The sequence below is a fragment of the Astatotilapia calliptera genome, chromosome 14 (assembly GCF_964374335.1).
Source record: "Astatotilapia calliptera chromosome 14, fAstCal68.1, whole genome shotgun sequence".
Classification (NCBI taxonomy): Eukaryota; Metazoa; Chordata; class Actinopteri; order Cichliformes; family Cichlidae; genus Astatotilapia; species Astatotilapia calliptera.
Window position 1 is genome coordinate 14,258,743 of NC_137435.1, and position 18,395 is coordinate 14,277,137.

Consider the following 18,395-nt stretch of genomic DNA (forward strand, 5'->3'; position numbering starts at 1 on the left):
AAGCTTAGGACCTCTACCGGAGGCCTAGGAGCTTGAGGGTCTTGTGCAGTATCTTAGCTGTTTCTAAAACGACGCTCTTTTACCCAGCAATCTCAGATGTTTTTCCTGGGATCTGCTGGAGCCACTCACCAAGCTTGGGAGTCACTGCACCTAGTGCTCCGATTATCACTGGGACCACTGTTACTCTGACCCTCCAAATCTTCTCGAGTTTGACACTTCTTCAGCTTCTTGTTCTTTCTTCTATGTTGCTTTCATTTTGGATCACTATGTCTGTCTTTACAGCGGTCTTCTTCTGCTTGTCTACCACTACTATGTCCAGTTGGTTAGCCACCACCATTTTGTTTTTTGTTTTTTTGGGGGGGTTTTGGTTTTTGGTTTGTTTGGGGGCTTTTTGCCTTTCCCCGTGAAGCGGGGAGCCAGTTAGCAGGAGATAGCGCTGAATGGAAGTTTCTGTATACTCTTGGGGCACTTTTTCATAGTTGACACTATATGTGTTGAGATTGATATTTGTGTAATACTGTGTTGCACTTTACACTTTGATGACAACTTTGTGGTCCTGCTAAGCGTTACTTGCATTTTGTGCATATGTGTTTTAAAAAGGACAAATGTGTAATGTGTTTGACCAAAAGCTGTGTTGGTTGCCATAAAGGTAATACTTTATTACATTTATACAATAAAGCATTAAAAAAAAAAAACATTGGATTTTGAATTTTTGAAAAATATTTTCAGCCAACTTAAAAATTTGATTTAAGCTTTATTAAACAAACTAAAATTTCATTTTAGAGTCACTACAAAAAGTAATTTACACTAAACCACATTAATAGGTTAGCAAAGAGCAATATTTTACTTTTGGGTTATGCAAATTATTGGGTTGGAAAAACTGAAAACTTTAAGTTGAAATGTCTTAATTTTAAGTTGCATTAATGCAAAATGTTTATTTGACAACAATTAATTTATTAAGTACATGTAACTTAAATCAGTTGTGTTAATCTAATGTATTAACTTCATTTCAAAGAACTTAATTAAATTTGGTGTTACCAATTGAAATAATTCAATTAAGTTGGTTCAACTATTTTCTTTTTTCAGTGTAGCCAGTGACACAACAAAAAGTAGTCTCGAGTTCTTGCCGTTCTGTCTGCCTGTAGTTTGGGGGTGGTAACCGGAGCTTAAACAGGCTTTGGCTCCTAAGGCAGTACAGAACATTTGCCGCAAGTGGGAGGTAACACTGTAAAAAATCAAACTTGCAGTTGTTGAGCTTACAGTCATTTCTTTCACAATTCAACAATAAAAGTTCAGTTGGCCCATAAACTCAAATACATTAAGGGTTTCAACTAATCATTTAACGTTTTGGAGCAAAAGTTGGTCTCAGATGAAATTTATTGCTGGCAAAATGAATGAATTCAAGTTTTACATGAGTTGAAGCTGTTGGCGCCTTTCTGTGCCTGAGTACGCATGCGCATCTCATATTTTTGGATGCTACGGGGTCTACTTTGCGCTTTTGCAAGGACTGAAAGCCACCTGCCCGTCTGCCTTAATGAGAACGTGAGGCTTTTTATACCAGGAGCTGGATAGATCGTTCATCTCAAGTTTCTAAAGGCAAGTAATGTTTCTTTTATTATATCAGACAGTATATGTTTGAACAGTCTCAATTTGTCTTTTAGAAATATCACAACTGAAGTTCTTCGTATTTTTCCGAAACTTAGCATAGCATTACTTTCTTGGCTAAGAAGCCTTGTGGCTAATGGGTATGTGTTTACTATATCATTTAAGATTCCATGTCACAAACTACGTGCCATGTCACAAAGCAATGAAAATCCGACAAACTTCGCTACTAAAGAGGCGCGCTCATATCTGACAAGCCTCCGCGACACCCCCTATGCGTATTTCATGAAGTGCAGTCTGTGGCCGCCATACCACCGAACGAAACAAAATAGGCTGGCTCACTCATGACCAACGGCAGCAACCCCCCGCCGCTATTTAAATAAAATAAAATAAAGTTCGGGGGCGCCTGCTGCCATGTCATTTAATTTGTTCGAATCACATTTAGCCAATAAAATGTGTGCTTTAGTTTCTGTGTCAACGGGGTGGTGGAGTCCTCATGGCCAGCGAGCTCCACTAAATGAACTAAATGAAATATGAGATGTGACAATATCGTTTATATCGATATAGTCTATGTTACATTATAATTATACTCGTGGAGCCGCAAGTTTGCCTCTCTTTCGTCCACTTTTGTCTCTACGCTGTGTTACTCCGCCTCTCTCCTTCACTGAACACAACTCCCCCTCCCCCATCGCTTCACCTGCAGGCAACGACAAGATGGACACGGCAGCTATCAAAGAGGAGCTGGTCGGTAAAAAGAAAACATTTGAAGATTACTATTTTAGTGCTGTCAGCGTAAAGTTAATGCCATAACTGCATTAACGGGGCAAATCTCCGTTAACTAGTCACCGCGGATCACCCCGTGCGTGGGGCTGGGTGGCGTTAGTGAGCTAACCGGGCTAACGCGTTGACGCACGGCCTAAAATCCTTTCATCTCAAAAATCGACAGTCTGCCTTATGTATGAATTCTGGTTGTGCTTACTGACCTCGAACCAATTTTATGTGGTACACAGCTTAAAAAAATATGTCAAAAAATGTTTTGGTACGACTTTGGTAAGCTATGAAGCTGCACTGCTTGATGGATTGCTGGAGCATTACGGCTACCGAGGAGCCTCGCAGAGTGATACTACTCTGCTTCAACGTAATATTACCATATTATGTGTGTAAGGACCATAAATGGCACCTGTAAGAGACACGGTTACAAAGAGGATTTCAAACTCCAGGCTGTCAGTTGCGCAGTAGAACTTGGAAACAGAGCAGCTGCGAAATCTGTCTTTGTTATTATGCTCAGCATCTTTTATTTTACATTTTGACTGCACAATTGTGAGCTTTTTGTTATGCACAAAACAACATTGTTTTGGTTTATTTATGGAGCACCATTAATAAATGCACTGATAATTTAAACAGATGCTTCAGGAGTTTTATCCCACTCATACTCTCAATCCAATGTTTGTCATTCTAAGTTGTAAAACCAATCACACAAAATTATCCTTGGCTTACATAATACATCCCAGTATACTGTTGGTGCATTCCATGTAGAATACAATTTGTTAATAATAAATTAAACATTTGATGTAATGTATGTTTTGTAAATTATTTGTTTTACTGTGTTTCACATGGCATTTTACAAGGCAGAATCAGCTCACTTTAGTGAGCCAAAAAAATTAGGACAGGAGAAAAAAAATTCCTAAGTAATGTCAGGAAGCTGGTATTTTATTTTAAAACTAATTGCTATTTTTATTTATTTAGAGAATTAAAAGCCAACTCCAGACCACTGCTTGTCCTGATTTTATGAGGGACTGATGAGGAGTTGGTAAGGAGAGGAATCAGAACAGGAGTGCCTGCCCCCCGCCCCAAACACATTATCAGGTAATGTAACTTTGGTAATTTGAGATTAATTCAGGTTTCTTTTGAATTGTTGACACTGTCCTCTCCTCTCTTCTCATTATAGCTTTTGTATGCAGTGCCAGTTCTGCTCTTTTGTCTGTTCAAGCCAAGAAGTACTCTTAAGACATCACCAGCTACGACTCAGAAGAGGATTTCATTTGCCCTGTGTTTACAGTGACTGCGTCTGTTCGTTTAGGACACGAGGGGCATTGAAGTCTCACCTCAGCAGATCACACAACAGGGCTAAGAAAAGGCAGGAGATCTCAACATTTTTTTGTGATTTTTGTGAATTTAAGGAAAACTGCTCACAGCATACATTTATTTTACATATTTTAAGGCACTTAAAAAAAATCAGACTGTATCCTGTCCTTTCCAAAAATGTGACTATGCTACCAACAATTTATCAACCTTTACGTCACACACAAGCAGAAAGCACAAAAACTCAAAAGATATAAAAAACTGTATTAGACTGATTTCTCATGCAAATGCATGTCCTAGTGAAAGTAGCTCCCCTGATAAATCCTTAAATACCTCTCAGGAGCCAGAGACATTACCAAGTGGTTCAGGTGTAGCATCAAGTGATAAAGAGGACAATGAGTTTGTAGATTACCAATGTCTTGAACATAAAATAGCTAGACTTTTTCTATGCATGCAAACATTGTTACATGTTTCTAAAAGTGCTTTGCAGAGAATTATTGAGGAAATTAGTGACATTTTAAAATTTTCTCAGGTTCATTCATTTCAAAGAATCAAAGAGGTGCTTGCTGAACAGAACATTGAGGCAGATGATGATGTAATTAAAAATATAAATGATGCACTTTTCAAAACCAACCCATTAATTATCTCAACAGAACCAAAAGGTGCATTATCTACTGATTACAAGAGAAATATTTATTTCAAGAATAATTTTCATGTAATTGAGCCTACAGAGTACATCTACAAAGTGAGAACTAGAAATACATTTGTTTATGTCTCAGTAAACCAGGTCTTGGAGAACTTATTGAAAGAGAAAAGTTTCTTTGAAAAGTTAGCATTTGATAAAGAAATTAGTGAAGGTTACAGATCATTTAGAGATGGGCAGTATTTCAAAAACAACAAGCTTTTAGGATTGCAAGATACTTGCATTAGTTTAGCTTTGTATATTGACGACTTTGAAATATGCAACCCTTTAGGAACATCTCGAAAAATTCATAAAATAACTGCTGTCTATTGGGTTGTACTCAACTTATCTGCAAGGTTTCGTTCTACATTACACTCAATACAGCTTGCTCTTCTTGGTAAAAGTGTAGACGTTAAACAGTTTGGGTATGATGCTTTTCTTTATCCACTCATTGAGGATTTAAAATGTCTTGAAAGCACAGGGGTGTATGTTGAATCTTTAAATAGTTTTTTAAAGGGAACTGTATTTTGTGTCTGTGCAGATAACCTTGGGGCTCACAGCCTTGCAGGCTTTTTGGAGTCCTTTAATGTCGACAAATTTTGTCGATTTTGTAGTATTGATAAACATCAGATTGCAGCTCTTGATCCTACAGAATTTCCATTAAGAACTGTGGAACAGCATAACATTTTTCTAGAAGAGCTTGAGGATGGTCAAAGACAAAGTGTGTGTGGTGTCAAAGGTTCCTGTGCCTTAAGTGCGTTGTCCTATTTTCATCCAGTCACTGGATTTCCTCCAGATATATTACATGATTTCTTTGAAGGTGTTGTCCCTGTGGAATTGTGTTTGTGTCTTCAAGATTTAATCAGAAAGGGTTTTATTACATTTGAAGGACTAAACAAACGTATAAAATCATTTCCATATAAATTCTCTGATAAGCTCAACAAGCCACAACAAATTACAAAAGCCAGTTTTGGAACAGGAAGAGTGAGTGGCAATGGACATGAAAACTGGACACTTTTGCGTTTGCTGCCTTTTATCATTGGGACCCGTATACCAGAACATGAGCCATCATGGGAAGTATTGATGGACCTTAAGGAGCTTGTTGAAATTGTTGTCTCGACAACTCTATCAGAAGAAATATTGTCATACTTGGACACCAAAATATTGGATCATCGACGATTACTGATAGAGACTTTTCCTGATTTTAATTTGAAGCCAAAACACCACTATATTGAACATTATAGTCATCTTGTGCGTTGTTTTGGTCCCTTAGTTGATTTGTGGACTATTCGATTTGAATCTAAGCACAACTTTTTCAAGAAAACTGTGCATGATGTCCAATGTTTTAAGAATATACTACTAACACTTTCTTCAAAGCATCAACAAATGATGGCATACTTCTTAGATGGTCACAGTCTTTTTAAACCAAGTCTGCATGTTGATAATATTGACACAGTTGACATCTGTTTCTTGAATGAAAATCTTCAGAAGTGCTTGAAACTGAAATATCCACAGGTAAAAGCTGTGTCATTTGCTAAATGTGTTTATCTGTATGGGACCCAGTATGTTAAAGGCATGATCATTTCATCAGGACAACTGAGTGGACTACCTGAATTCTACAAGATACTGAACATTTTGGTAGACTCTGGGAAAGTGTCATTTGTTGCTACAAAGCTCTCCTCTTGGTTTATGGAACACTACAGATCATATCGGCTTGACAGCAGCTACAAAGATCTGGAAATACTTGACCCAGAAGATTTGAATGATTACCACCCTTTAGCTGAATACTGCGTAGATGGACAACTGATGGTGACACCTGTTACGTGCCTCCTGCATTGAAAGTGATGGTATGTATTATTCATAAATAGTTTTCAGTTGATTACTTTGAATTTGTCAATTATTTAGAATTGCGCCCTTTTTTTTTTTTTTGGTTTGTCTTCACAGGCCCTGTTACTGCGAGTCCACGTCAGTCCAAAACTTATCAGAAAAATCCAACTGTCCACTGTTCCAGAATCTGTGAAGCAGCTTCAAGATGAACTACAAGCAAAGCTTGGACTTGAAGGTGACTTTGCAATACAATATGAAGACCCAGATTTTGGGAACGCACTTTGCAACCTGATGGATATTAAGGAGCTACCTGCTGGACGGGCAGTGTTGCACCTCATTTGGGAGGAAAATGCATCAGCCTCGCCACCACAGACTCCATCTGATCATAGCGCTATCTCATCTATTGATACAGCCAGTGTGAGTTCAGCATCTTCTTTCAGCCCATCCTCATCCACAAAGACCTACATGCGTAGCACTTCACAGTGGCCAAATCCATTTCCTATCCCAACCTTTTCCTATGATGTAGCGTTAAAACTTCGCAAGGGCAATGAGGTATATGAGAAAGCAGGGGCAAATTTAAGTGTAACAAGAGACATCAAGATGGAAATTCTAGACAAGCTGGCACAAGAAATGTTTGCAATCAAAGCGTACCCTGACAAGAATGAAATAACATCTGTTGCACAGGAGCTAGTTTCCAAACATCCCTGCCTCAAAGAGCCTGGCAATGGCACAGGATATGATGGTTGGGCAACAAGCATTAAGTTCAAGCTTGGCAACTACCGTTCCAAGCTAAGTCAAGCTGGATGTAGTGAAGTTGCAGTCAATCGAAAAAGAAGAGGGGAAGAAGATGACAGTGGCTCAAATAGATTTTCCTTAAAGAAACCAAAGCGAGGTGAAGTCAACTTTATCCCTGATGGCCCAGAAAACTACAATGATGAGTCTCTTGAAAATGAAAGATGCATTTTGGAAGATGAAATGAAGAAGAGGGATAAGAACATGGCACTCATCACCCAAAAGATGGACATCACATTCTCTCTCAGGAGGAAAGAAGTTGTGGAGATGCAGCCCTTGGTCAAGGAAATGCAGCTCAGATGGCCAGCTCTCTTCTTGAAAGAACAGGTAAGATAATCTCTTAAATATTTAAAGGAAAACTTCCGGGTTTTTTTCTTCTTCCCTTTTCCCCCAGTGTGGTCTTATTTCTAAAATGGAAAACGTTCATTTATTCACCCAGAAAAATTTCAAGGCATTTGGAGTTGTTAGAAAGAAATTTTAATCCCAATGTTACGAGTCAGTCGTTTTGCAAGAGAGAGCTGAGCCACGGTTATGGGGAAAGGATTCACTGAGACAACTAAGAAATGCCTGAATTAAGCCAAAAACCACTCTGGAGGGTTTTTAATCTAAGGAAATAACATTAAAATGTGTTTAAAAGCTCCAAAAAGTTGATTTTACATGATATAGGACCTTTAAAAGCATCTGTTTGTATCACTCCAATATCTTGTAGAAAAGGTTGAAGGCTCGCGATGAGCTAACAATGCTAGTGGTAAAATATAAAAAAATACTTGGCTCTAAAAATATGAAGCTAATTTTGGTATTACCAACAACTATTGAAGTGAAATCTATTTACTTGTCAACTTGCTGTGTATAATAACGGATTGCTTTTATTTCGCTCTTCTCTGGGCACCCAAAGCGCTTTACAATTCCACTACTCACTCACTCACTCTCACATTCACACATCGGTGCAGGGAAACCACAGTTGTAGCCACAGCTGCCCTGGGGTAGACTGACAGAAGTGACGCTGCCATATCGCGCCTCTGGCCAACACCAGTAAGCGGTAGGGTAAAGGGTCTTGCCCAAGGACACAACGACCAGGACAGAGAGAGCTGGGGATAGAACCAGCATCCTTCCGGTTACAGATGAGCTTCCCAACCCCCTGAACCACGGTCGCCGCAATGACTTGTCTTACCCCTGAGCCGTCATCCTGTTAAAGGAGGAACCAGTTAGAAGCTGTTTTCAAAGTAGCTGAGCAGATTTCATCTCAAGTAAGCAATTAACTGTTTGTTCATCTGTTCTGCCACTTAAAGAGCATTTAAGGACGTCGTTTGAGTGTCCAGTTGAATTAATTCTACTGGCTCTCATGGTCATTTGTTATTATAGACATATTTTTCATGTTCATCCAGCTATTTAGTAAATTCTATCTATTTAGTAATATCCGTCAGCTATAAAATGTAATATAAATATAAAAATATCTAAATATCTCCTGCCCTTTATGTTTTAATGATGTAAGTCTGTTATCGTGTTACATTAGCATTCCTCACATATCAATGAGATGCTGTACAGTACAATCCTACTGACACAGCAGAGGGATAATGACGGCTATTCAACATCGTTACACGACACATTCGAGCTGCATGACGCAGACAAAGTGACTAAATCATCTTTTTGTGGTTTATTGTCTTCAATCCAGCAGACAAAGCCGATGGCAGAAGATGTCGGAGAAGAACTTCAGGCCGTGTACTGAAAAGGTATTTTTGTCTTGTTATCAAAAGACATTTGGAGTGACGGCTTCTACAACTGGTTGTGCTAAAGTAAAGCTTACAGTCTAAGAAATGACAGTGTTGATATTCAGCACAAAGAGAAAAGCTCACTTGTTTGAATTTATTTACAATCATAGTTTTATAAATTCTGACTGTAAACAGCGTTTACAGCTCTGATATTGTTTGACACTCGATATCAGGTGATAGTGTTTAATTTAAAGGTTTCTGTGTACCAATGAGCCATTTACACTGATCAGTATCACTTTAACTGTAACACATTCATTATTTAGATTCAACAAAGAAATAACTGAATGTAAAAATGGCAGCCCACAGGCAGGTTTATAGAGATACATGCATGCACTATGAAATTTATGTATCCCAGATAATTGTTATTCATCTAGTCATGGCAGACCTACCTCTTCCTCCCAAGTTAACTGCAACCCAAAAGAACTAGTGGGGCTATTTACACACTCACAACCAGTGTGGGGTAAAAAGAGCCACCAAAAAGCTGTCAGCCACAGATGTGCTAGAAGAGTTAGAAACTCTACTTATGGAGAAACTTTATAAGTCTAACAGAGGACAGGAACTCCTGCCCAAATAACATGATATAACCCCACATACAGCCCAGCCATAAAGTGAACCAAGTCATTTAGTTAAAGACAGCATGGGACCAAATGCATGTAATAAGCCTGCATCAACCTGACATTTCTTCCTCCTGAATTAAATGAATGAATGGATGAAAGTTAAATGACTACAAACGTAAAGCCACTAGTTCCCACACTGGAGCTCCCTGACACTGTGTGTTAACCGTATTTAGCTTGTATCAACAGTTGTAACAGGCTAAGATACGTGAGACACTGCATTGAATGATTGTTCCTGTCTTAATGGTTTCAGCTCAGATGTTCTGCTTTTTCCTTTCAGTAGATCAAAGCAGCTCGTGCTCCTTCTGCTTCCAATTTAGAAGAAGAAGAAGAAGGCGAAGGCTTCAGCGAAGTGGCGTTCATGGTCTCAGTGAACAGTCACGGTCACACACTGCATGTGGTTTTAAAAGCAACAATGGAGATGTGTAATATTAGTGCAGCTACGGTTTGTTCTTGAACATCAGTTCTGTTTTCTACTTTGATCACTTAGACCAAAAAAGTGTTGTTTTCAGATTCTTTCTTTTACATCTATAAACCACCTGTTCATTTTTTATTACAATTAGTTTCACATAAATGTTAGTGTTTCCTTTATGATCTTTTAATGCTTACACTACACTGTACACGTCTACATTAGAGAAATTTCTGTTGACTCAGAGTTGTGAAATGTTCTTTTATTTGATACACAATATGAAGTTCATAATTTTCTTACAAATAAAACTCTAATGACAAACATGAACAGCTGTGCTTATTTCTGAGACATGAGTTTTTGAATGTGTTGATATTTAGACAGTGTGCATCTGTATGCTGAAACTGTAATGGTGAACCTGAGGTGATGGTCAACAGAAGGCAAATATAAAACAATATTGAAGTAATGTCTTTACCCTCTGCAGCGTGTGGACGCTGTGCACGCAATCACCTTATTCACTGTAGTAAACGTGCACCGCTAGCTCACGTGACTGACTGTCTCCATGGTTACATCGTATATTATTAGCTATGCAAACAGCTTCCAAAGATGCCGCCATAGCTCTCTGCAGCTGTAACACTTTCACACTTTGCAAATCATTTCACGTTTTTGATAGTTATGAAGACAGAAAATGTTTTTAAGGTCATGCTAGGCGGTTGCTATGGTGGTTGCTGTGGACTTGGCTGGACCGCGTCCGATTCCTGTTATTAGCTGTCCGCCGTAGGAAGGCTGCGTTCCATTTACAAGTAGTGACAGTCTGCCGCAACTCGGACTCAAACCCCGCTTTGTTCTTTAATTATAGGCCTTTTATAGCCGTTCATGACACGCACACACACACACACACATAAAGCATTTTGCCTCACCATGAGAATGCAAGTTTACCTAACCTAACCTTAAAGTGTCTGATATAGGATAGAAAAATGAAGCAACCGGAGATTTAATGATGAAGACTCTGGGTTCTGTAGTTCACGTTTTACAGTCCTGAATGACTCTTTGCATATGATTTATTGAAGAGGACTTTAGAATGCACTTTACATTTAGACTGTTGCTTACAGTTAGACTGTCAGGGTGTACATTACCTTGTACTCAAGCATCCCAGGACAGAGCCCTGCCCTGCCCCACCATGAGCCTGGGTGGATACGTGGTTATAATATAAAAGGACCGATACTGAATATGAATATTTCATGAAAATTGAATTATAATACAAATTAGTAATAAGGGTTTCTCTGCGCCCTTATCTACCCCAAATTCAAAGAGCTGCGGGCAGAGAGGGTGACAGGAGAGGATGGCACTGAAGAGAAGATGTTCGGTTTCTGGAGTCTCCTGGTCCTGTCAGTAGGATGCATCTGCTGTGTCTTGTGGAGCAGGGAAATTATTTTACTGCTATTGTTAAATAATTGTCATCATTACCATTGCATTAATAATAAAATTTGGAGTTTATATTGCATTCAGGGGTTAAACAGTGTCTCTTTCAGAAAGACTGAGTTGCAGGCTGACAGGAAGTTGTATGCAGAAGTGAAAGCAGATAGTTATTTTGAGCCGCAGGCTAAGACGAGGCTTTAACAATGTAACAGATAGCTTTAAGAAGGCCTTAAGCAGTTATGACTATTTCATACACAATGCATATCTGTGCTTATTAAAGAGTTGGAGCTCGGTCAATTAATTGGGGGTCGGAAGCTTTGTTCGGCGCGATGTTCGGACAATCTATTGTGCAAGTGACTTGGAGCCATAGAAGGAATTGCAATACATGCTTACAAAACACTTATATATCAGATCATTTTATATTAAGGTTTTAGTAGAGGTTCTTGGTTAAAGAGCATGTGAGGTCGTGACACACACACATAGAGTTAAATTTATTTAGAGGAACCGTCCTTGTTGTCTCGGCAAGAAAGAGGAACAATTCATTTTAAGATAAGAACGGAAAGTACCAAGCCATGAAAATAGAAGATGATTTTCTGGGTGAAAAGTCATGATGATGTTGATCTGATCTATGTATAAAATGTAACGGTGACGCATGAAGGGGCGTCAGTAAATAAACCCTGATGCTATAAAATATCTGTTCATGCTTTGATTAAGTCGAAGACTACTTCCTGTCTGCGTACAGAGTTGTCTTCCCACACGTGTGTTCATTAAAATCATTGTTTGACCAAAGACCTACTGGACCATGGGTGGTGTGTACTCTCCTTCCTCAACTTTGAATCTTAACATTTGGGGGCTTCGTCCGGTGGTTGAGGAGGGAGAATTGGAGGTTTAGACGGAGAAATCCGGGGTCTTAGGTGGTCTGACGGGCAGACATGAATTCCAGTGGTCTAAGTGAGTGGGCATAAGCCGGCTTATCCAAAAGGTAAGGCACTACCTGTTGAATTATTTCCAAAGTGTGCCAAATTGGAAATGATAAAATTTAAGTCTACTCACTGAAGTTACTGGTGGATGTCTGTTTTGATTTTGATGAGAATCTCATGACAGTACTGAGGATTTAAAGCAGTTGGACTGCTGGAAAGGATTTAATGCGGTTGGACCGCTAAAAGGAAAAGCAGTTGGACTGCTCAATGTTTTTAGTATGTTAGGGAATTTGCTTATTTTTTTGGTTATAAGGTTGGACCTGCTTCAGTCTTACACTTTGTTGGGTGTTTTACTGTTGTTCCAAAGTATTATAAATTACTCAAGAACGCCAGTTGGACTGGTAGGAAGCGCAGTGCTCAGAGGTAACGCTTGCCAATGTCAAGGACGCTTAGACATTGTCCTCGAAGAGGGATAGTCAGTTGGTCACTGTGGAGCTTGGGGCACTCCAGAATAACTAGGAGTTAGAGTCTCCTTACCGTTTGGAACGGTATCTGCGCTTTTTTGGGCAGCAAAGGTTGGACCTTGGGTGTTGGACACTTTTAAATTGAGTTAGGGATTTTAGAAATGAGGCCAGAAACAGTTAAAGTCTTGATACTGGTTAATTGGTCGCAAAAAACTCAGGGAGTTTATCCGCTGGGCGGTTATTTTAAATTTGTCTAAAATAGTGTAGGCGCTAAAGCTGGCAGATCTGACAGTGGTTGTAAATATAAGACGTCTCTGTAATAAAAAAGATCTCTGTGTGTCGAGTCAGTAATGCACTGACTTCCTGCTGCTATTCTTAGATGAAGAGTGTGTGTGCATGCAAATGAGGCAACTGATGCAGAGCGCATGAGAGGACTATGCTTTCGGTTTTGTGTGATTATTCAGCCCTATAACTATTGTTTGCAAATGTGGATAAATGTCTGCGATTAAAATGCTGGCTTAGTAAATAATAACATTGTAAATATATGAATGGTGACAGCGTTTCAAAATAGAATATAAGAATTGTTTGTGTTTAAAACCAACGTTTAGGTAAGAAGATTTAAGGTGGATTTGAAGGCATAAACAAAAAATAAAAGGGTTACAGTCTGTAAGTGTTGTTAATTCATGAGCTGACTGGATGCAGAGTAAGTGGAGTGGTCATCCTGAGAGGATTGAATGATACTCTAACTCTGTGGTCAAGTCAGACATAGGTTTTAAGTAACCATGAGCCACTAATAAGCGTGACAGATTAATGAATATGTGTAAATTGAACTTGTTAAATAGCCTTAATAGAAGTATCTCAATGAACACGCAATGAAGTGGACTTTTTAGGGGTAGTTTACCATTGATACCATAAAAAGCAACTTAATTAGTAGTTCAATAACAAATTTTAAAGATAACCTTTGTTATTTGATAAGAGAGAGAAAAATTCAGGTTACATATAGTAAATAAATAAGGGAATGTTAATGTCTGCGTCATTCCACACTGAAATTTCAATTGTAGGGGATCATTTGGAGGTGAATTGTGTAGGACACGGGGAGACAGAAGAATCTCCCCATGAGTTTCCGGTGTGCATAGAAATTGAGGAGGCTGAACTGGAAGCCTGACTGGGTCGTTGTTTTTGTTTATTTGAGGGTCTGCTGGAAATTTGTGAGAACGACCACCTTGATATGTGGGAGCCTTCTCGGGCAGCGATTTTTTGTTAAACATGTGGCAGGCTGTGCAAAATGGAGAAAGCTTTGACATGATGAATAAAGGTGTGAGAGGTATTTCTTGGGTGATGTAAGGTAGGATGTTTTAAAGTTTGAAAGTGTTTTTAATTTGAGAGAGGCATGAGTGATGTTATAAGAGTTTGAGTTTCTTTTTCTTTCAGTTTAAAACACATAAGTACATACACTTGGTACACCTGTTTACTCTTTGACTTTATTAAAACAAACGGTGTATTTGAGTTTGAATTTCAGTAATTGTATGTTGATATGGTAATTTAGTTTTATGTTAGGTGAAGGAGATGTCCATCTCTGCGTCTTGCAGGATCGAAAGTGAAAGTTGAAGGTTGTGATGTGAATGCTGTGAGTACTCGATTTGAATGATTCTGTGTGAGGTGTACAAAATACTAAATAATAATAACACTATGAAAGTTGATAGTAGAGTGAGTGCAAGGTGATGTGTGAACAGAGGAAGTCTGAGAGAGAAGTGTGTGCGTAGGCAAAATGCAGAGTGTGTGCGTGAAATAAGGGAGTATTGTTTTTACATCAAGGTTTAGCAGAACTAAAGTAGAACGTTATAAACAAACAGATAAATAAAAGTAAAATGAAGAGAGAAAATAACTGACAATTACATTAATGAATAGAAAACACACATACACAAAGTGCCATATGTGAAATTATTCTAGGAAAGGAGTCAGAAGTGAGATAGTTTAATATAAGATGCAATGAAGGAAGCAGCTTACACTCCTTTAATTTCCAGAGCCAGTGTGTTCCCTCCCCTGCCCACTTGGGCCCCGTATCAGGCGAGTATGGAAGGCTGGATAGCCCATGACGGGTAAGATCCCACCTCGAAACCCTGGGACAACCTAAGGCAGGCACAGTCACGATTATTCGCCTCACTCAGTCCCGGTGAGCTCCGACTCACTGGTGAGATGAAGTGAAGAGGATGGGACCTCAAGGGGTAAAGCCGCTGGGCTAGGGTGGAGGTGGAAAGTGGCAAGTGGAGCCCTACCTTCTGGCTGAGGACAAGGAATGCTGCTATTTAAGGTAGGAAATCAGAATTTGGGTTAGTAAATTTGGGGAGGAGAAAATTGACTGTTTAAAGGCAAAATTATGAAGGAGTCTGACACACTGCAAAAGCACCATATGCAAATTCACACACACAAACAGAAAATGCATTAAACTTATAAAGACAAGACAAGCTCATGGAGTTTAATGCAGAGATAGAGATTAAACCTGGCTAAGAACACAAACATAGGCAATGAAGAACAGCTTGCTATTTTGTATGAATGATACAATGGTGTGAATGTTTAATAAAATATATTTGAGTTTGTAATTGAGGAATAGAAGAAGCCATATGACTGAGGAAGTGACTTTCAGGAGAGGAAGCACGGCAGACAAGAGGAGTGCAGATTTGGGTAGGAAATTTATAGTTTAGTGATATGTTGTTGTAAGGGGGTTTTATGCTGAATTGAAGTATGTTATAGAGCATAAGGGGGTGATTTTTGTTTGCAAATTGTGTGGTTTTAATGAGACTTTCGGTGTATTGAGGAGGTGAAATTATGTGGTGGCAAGACTTGTGTGTTTAAGGTTGTTGTGGTGATGGGTTGATTTTGTCAGTTAGGTTTGGGTTGGTGTTTTTGTTTTTAATAGAGGGAGTTTTAGGAAACATGGACATGTCTAAAAAATTGGGCCCATTATTTTGTAACAGTGCACTTAAAGAAAACCTGTCAGGTGATTTTGTTTTGTTTTTATGAGCTAACAATCAGCTCTATTTTTTCATTTCTGTTTTAAGCAGGCCTGCAACAGTGAATAACGGCGCTGAAAATTCTCGGGAAGAGCAAATATAAGGCGGCTTTCCAGATTATAATTGGCTGAGGAGAAAGCTACCTGGGGACGGATCAAGGTCGTAAGTCCCTGTAAAAAGGATTTTATGCGAGTCAATCCAGTCCAAAAGCATAAAGAAATATTTTCCTATGGAAAATAAAAAATGACTGAGCTCATTTTGCTGAAGGTGGAGTATCTGATCGTGCGGGAAGCTCCACTATCAGCAAATACATGGTGTGACTGCATGTAAGTGAATGTGTGACTGAATGTGAGTGAGGGTGAATAAATGTGGACAAACAATTTGCTTTTACCAGAAAAATTTTTGTTTTGTTGACTGGGGTTAGATTATGGGATTATAGTATATTGTTGGGAGAATGCCAAATGCTAAAGGGGAAATATTTTTTGATGTAACTCAGTTATCATTAATTGAAGAAACACATGACTGATAACTGTTCTGTTTTAAGTTTATTTTTATGATATAGATTGGATCATGAGTGGGGAAACTGAGCATTTTTAAGTTTTGTATAGTATCTTGACACATGAAATGTATCAAGATAAAGGGGGGTTTAGGGTTTAATAATTTAATTGTTTAATAATTTAGGATCATTTCAGGACCTTTTGGGTTTTTGATCATTTGGATATGGTAAAACTGAAACTGTTATTTTTAAGTTAAGGTTAAAGGATTAAAAGTGAACTTGTCACGGTTTGCGAGGCAAGCCGTGTGGAGTTGTAGAAAAGGACCCAAAAGGCGGCAGCTCTGGTGCAGGTGAATATTTATTTACAACGGTGGGCACAAAACAGCACTGGTGGAAAAACAAGAAACCGGAAACCTAAACTGGGTAAGCTAATAACACAAACCAGAAACGAGACGCAGGGAGACCGAGGGGAAACAACACAGACAAACCAGCAACTACCATAACAGAAGACACAACTTAAATACACCCAGAGCACGGGGAGAACACAGACATAACAGGCTGGGGGAAACATGGAATAAACACAAAGAGAGACGAGAGCTCATAAATACACAGAGGGGCACAAGGGGGTAAGAGTCACAAAGGGAAAAAACACTTAGGGAACACCACAACAGGACACCTCAGAAAACCTGGCCTAAATAAGGAGCGAAAATACAAGGAACCAAGAATACTGGGCCAACATGGCCCAGGACCATGACAGAACTGAATCCTGTTTAGAAGATACAATGCTGGTTTTTCAAAGCTGTGAATAAATCTTAGAGGGAAAATTAGTGAGGGTTGAAGGAGTAGAACAGGTTTGATTTTTTGATCTTTAGAAGAAGTGGTTATAATGTAGGCTTACACATACAGATATTACATGGAAGGTATTTTTAGGATAAAGGGGGAGCTTCTACGTAGAAATGATTTTTATACATATTGCATTTTGTGCTTTTAAAGGAGTTGTGGCTCAAATTTGTCTCTGGAGGGTCACGAGCCTTTGGCTAGCGCTATGATTAGCCAATCTACTGTGAGGATAATATGAGTTCATGAAGGATTGCACACGCTTACAGACACAGAGTTAAGAAACACACATGACAGTATTGATTCCAGGCAAAAGGCCTTAAATTCATTTAGCTTTTAACTGAACTTAAAGAAGGACCAAAGAGGAAGGAAAGCATATATTTTGGTTAAGTCTGGTACATTAGAATTAGAAGGTATTGTTATATTAAAGGGAGAAAATGATATATAAAGGCTATACCAAAATGGGTTATAACATAGGAAATGTGAGGTTAAAATGAAGTTAACACATAGGAGTTGTTTCAAGGCAGCATTTAGCTATGATGAAATGTATACAGGAGTAATTGCTTATATGCTTAAACTTAATTGATTAAAGTGGTTGTTTTCTTTTAGAGTAGAGGAACTTGCAGCAGCGACAATTTGTGCACAGGATGTTGATGATCAGATAAGGGAAAAATAGAGCGAGCAACCGGACGTGAAAGCAGGGCTTAAAGAGTTCTAAAGGGATGAGTAACGTTGAAGAGTATACATAAATACAAGTCAATAAGTTAAGAAGATAATTAGGATCAGGCTTTTGATTAAAGAGTCCCAGATAGGATAAGTTAGGGAGATGCAAGAAAAGGTGTTTTGTTTCCTTTGCAGAAGATCTCGGCGACCACAGGAGGGGCGAGGATCCTGGAGATCTCGAGGCCTGCTGAACCACAATGTATTGCGACCTCTGGTGTTCCAGAGGTCGTGAGAGGGAGTGTGGAGCAGGGAAATTATTTTACTGCTATTGTTAAATAATTGTCATCATTACCATTGCATTAATAATAAAATTTGGAGTTTATATTGCATTCAGGGGTTAAACAGTGTCTCTTTCAGAAAGACTGAGTTGCAGGCTGACAGGAAGTTGTATGCAGAAGTGAAAGCAGATAGTTATTTTGAGCCGCAGGCTAAGACGAGGCTTTAACAATGTAACAGATAGCTTTAAGAAGGCCTTAAGCAGTTATGACTATTTCATACACAATGCATATCTGTGCTTATTAAAGAGTTGGAGCTCGGTCAATTAATTGGGGGTCGGAAGCTTTGTTCGGCGCGATGTTCGGACAATCTATTGTGCAAGTGACTTGGAGCCATAGAAGGAATTGCAATACATGCTTACAAAACACTTATATATCAGATCATTTTATATTAAGGTTTTAGTAGAGGTTCTTGGTTAAAGAGCATGTGAGGTCGTGACACACACACATAGAGTTAAATTTATTTAGAGGAACCG

At 38.8% G+C, this 18,395-nt stretch overlaps 1 protein-coding gene and 1 long non-coding RNA gene across 2 annotated transcripts; both read left to right on the forward strand.

Moving 5' to 3' along the window:
• Positions 1 to 4,446: 4,446 nt before the first annotated feature.
• On the forward strand, positions 4,447 to 7,336 carry LOC145420185 (uncharacterized). Its single transcript, XM_080289127.1, has 2 exons — positions 4,447 to 6,213; positions 6,311 to 7,336. The coding sequence occupies exons 1-2, from the start codon at positions 6,211 to 6,213 to the stop codon at positions 7,319 to 7,321; spliced, it is 1,014 nt and encodes a 337-aa protein (XP_080145253.1). The 5' UTR covers positions 4,447 to 6,210; the 3' UTR covers positions 7,322 to 7,336.
• Positions 7,337 to 7,379: 43 nt separating this feature from the next.
• Positions 7,380 to 10,097, forward strand: LOC145420213 (uncharacterized). The gene is made up of 3 exons (XR_013901516.1): positions 7,380 to 8,232; positions 8,658 to 8,715; positions 9,649 to 10,097. It is a non-coding gene; the product is annotated as an uncharacterized LOC145420213 (long non-coding RNA).
• Positions 10,098 to 18,395: the final 8,298 nt, after the last annotated feature.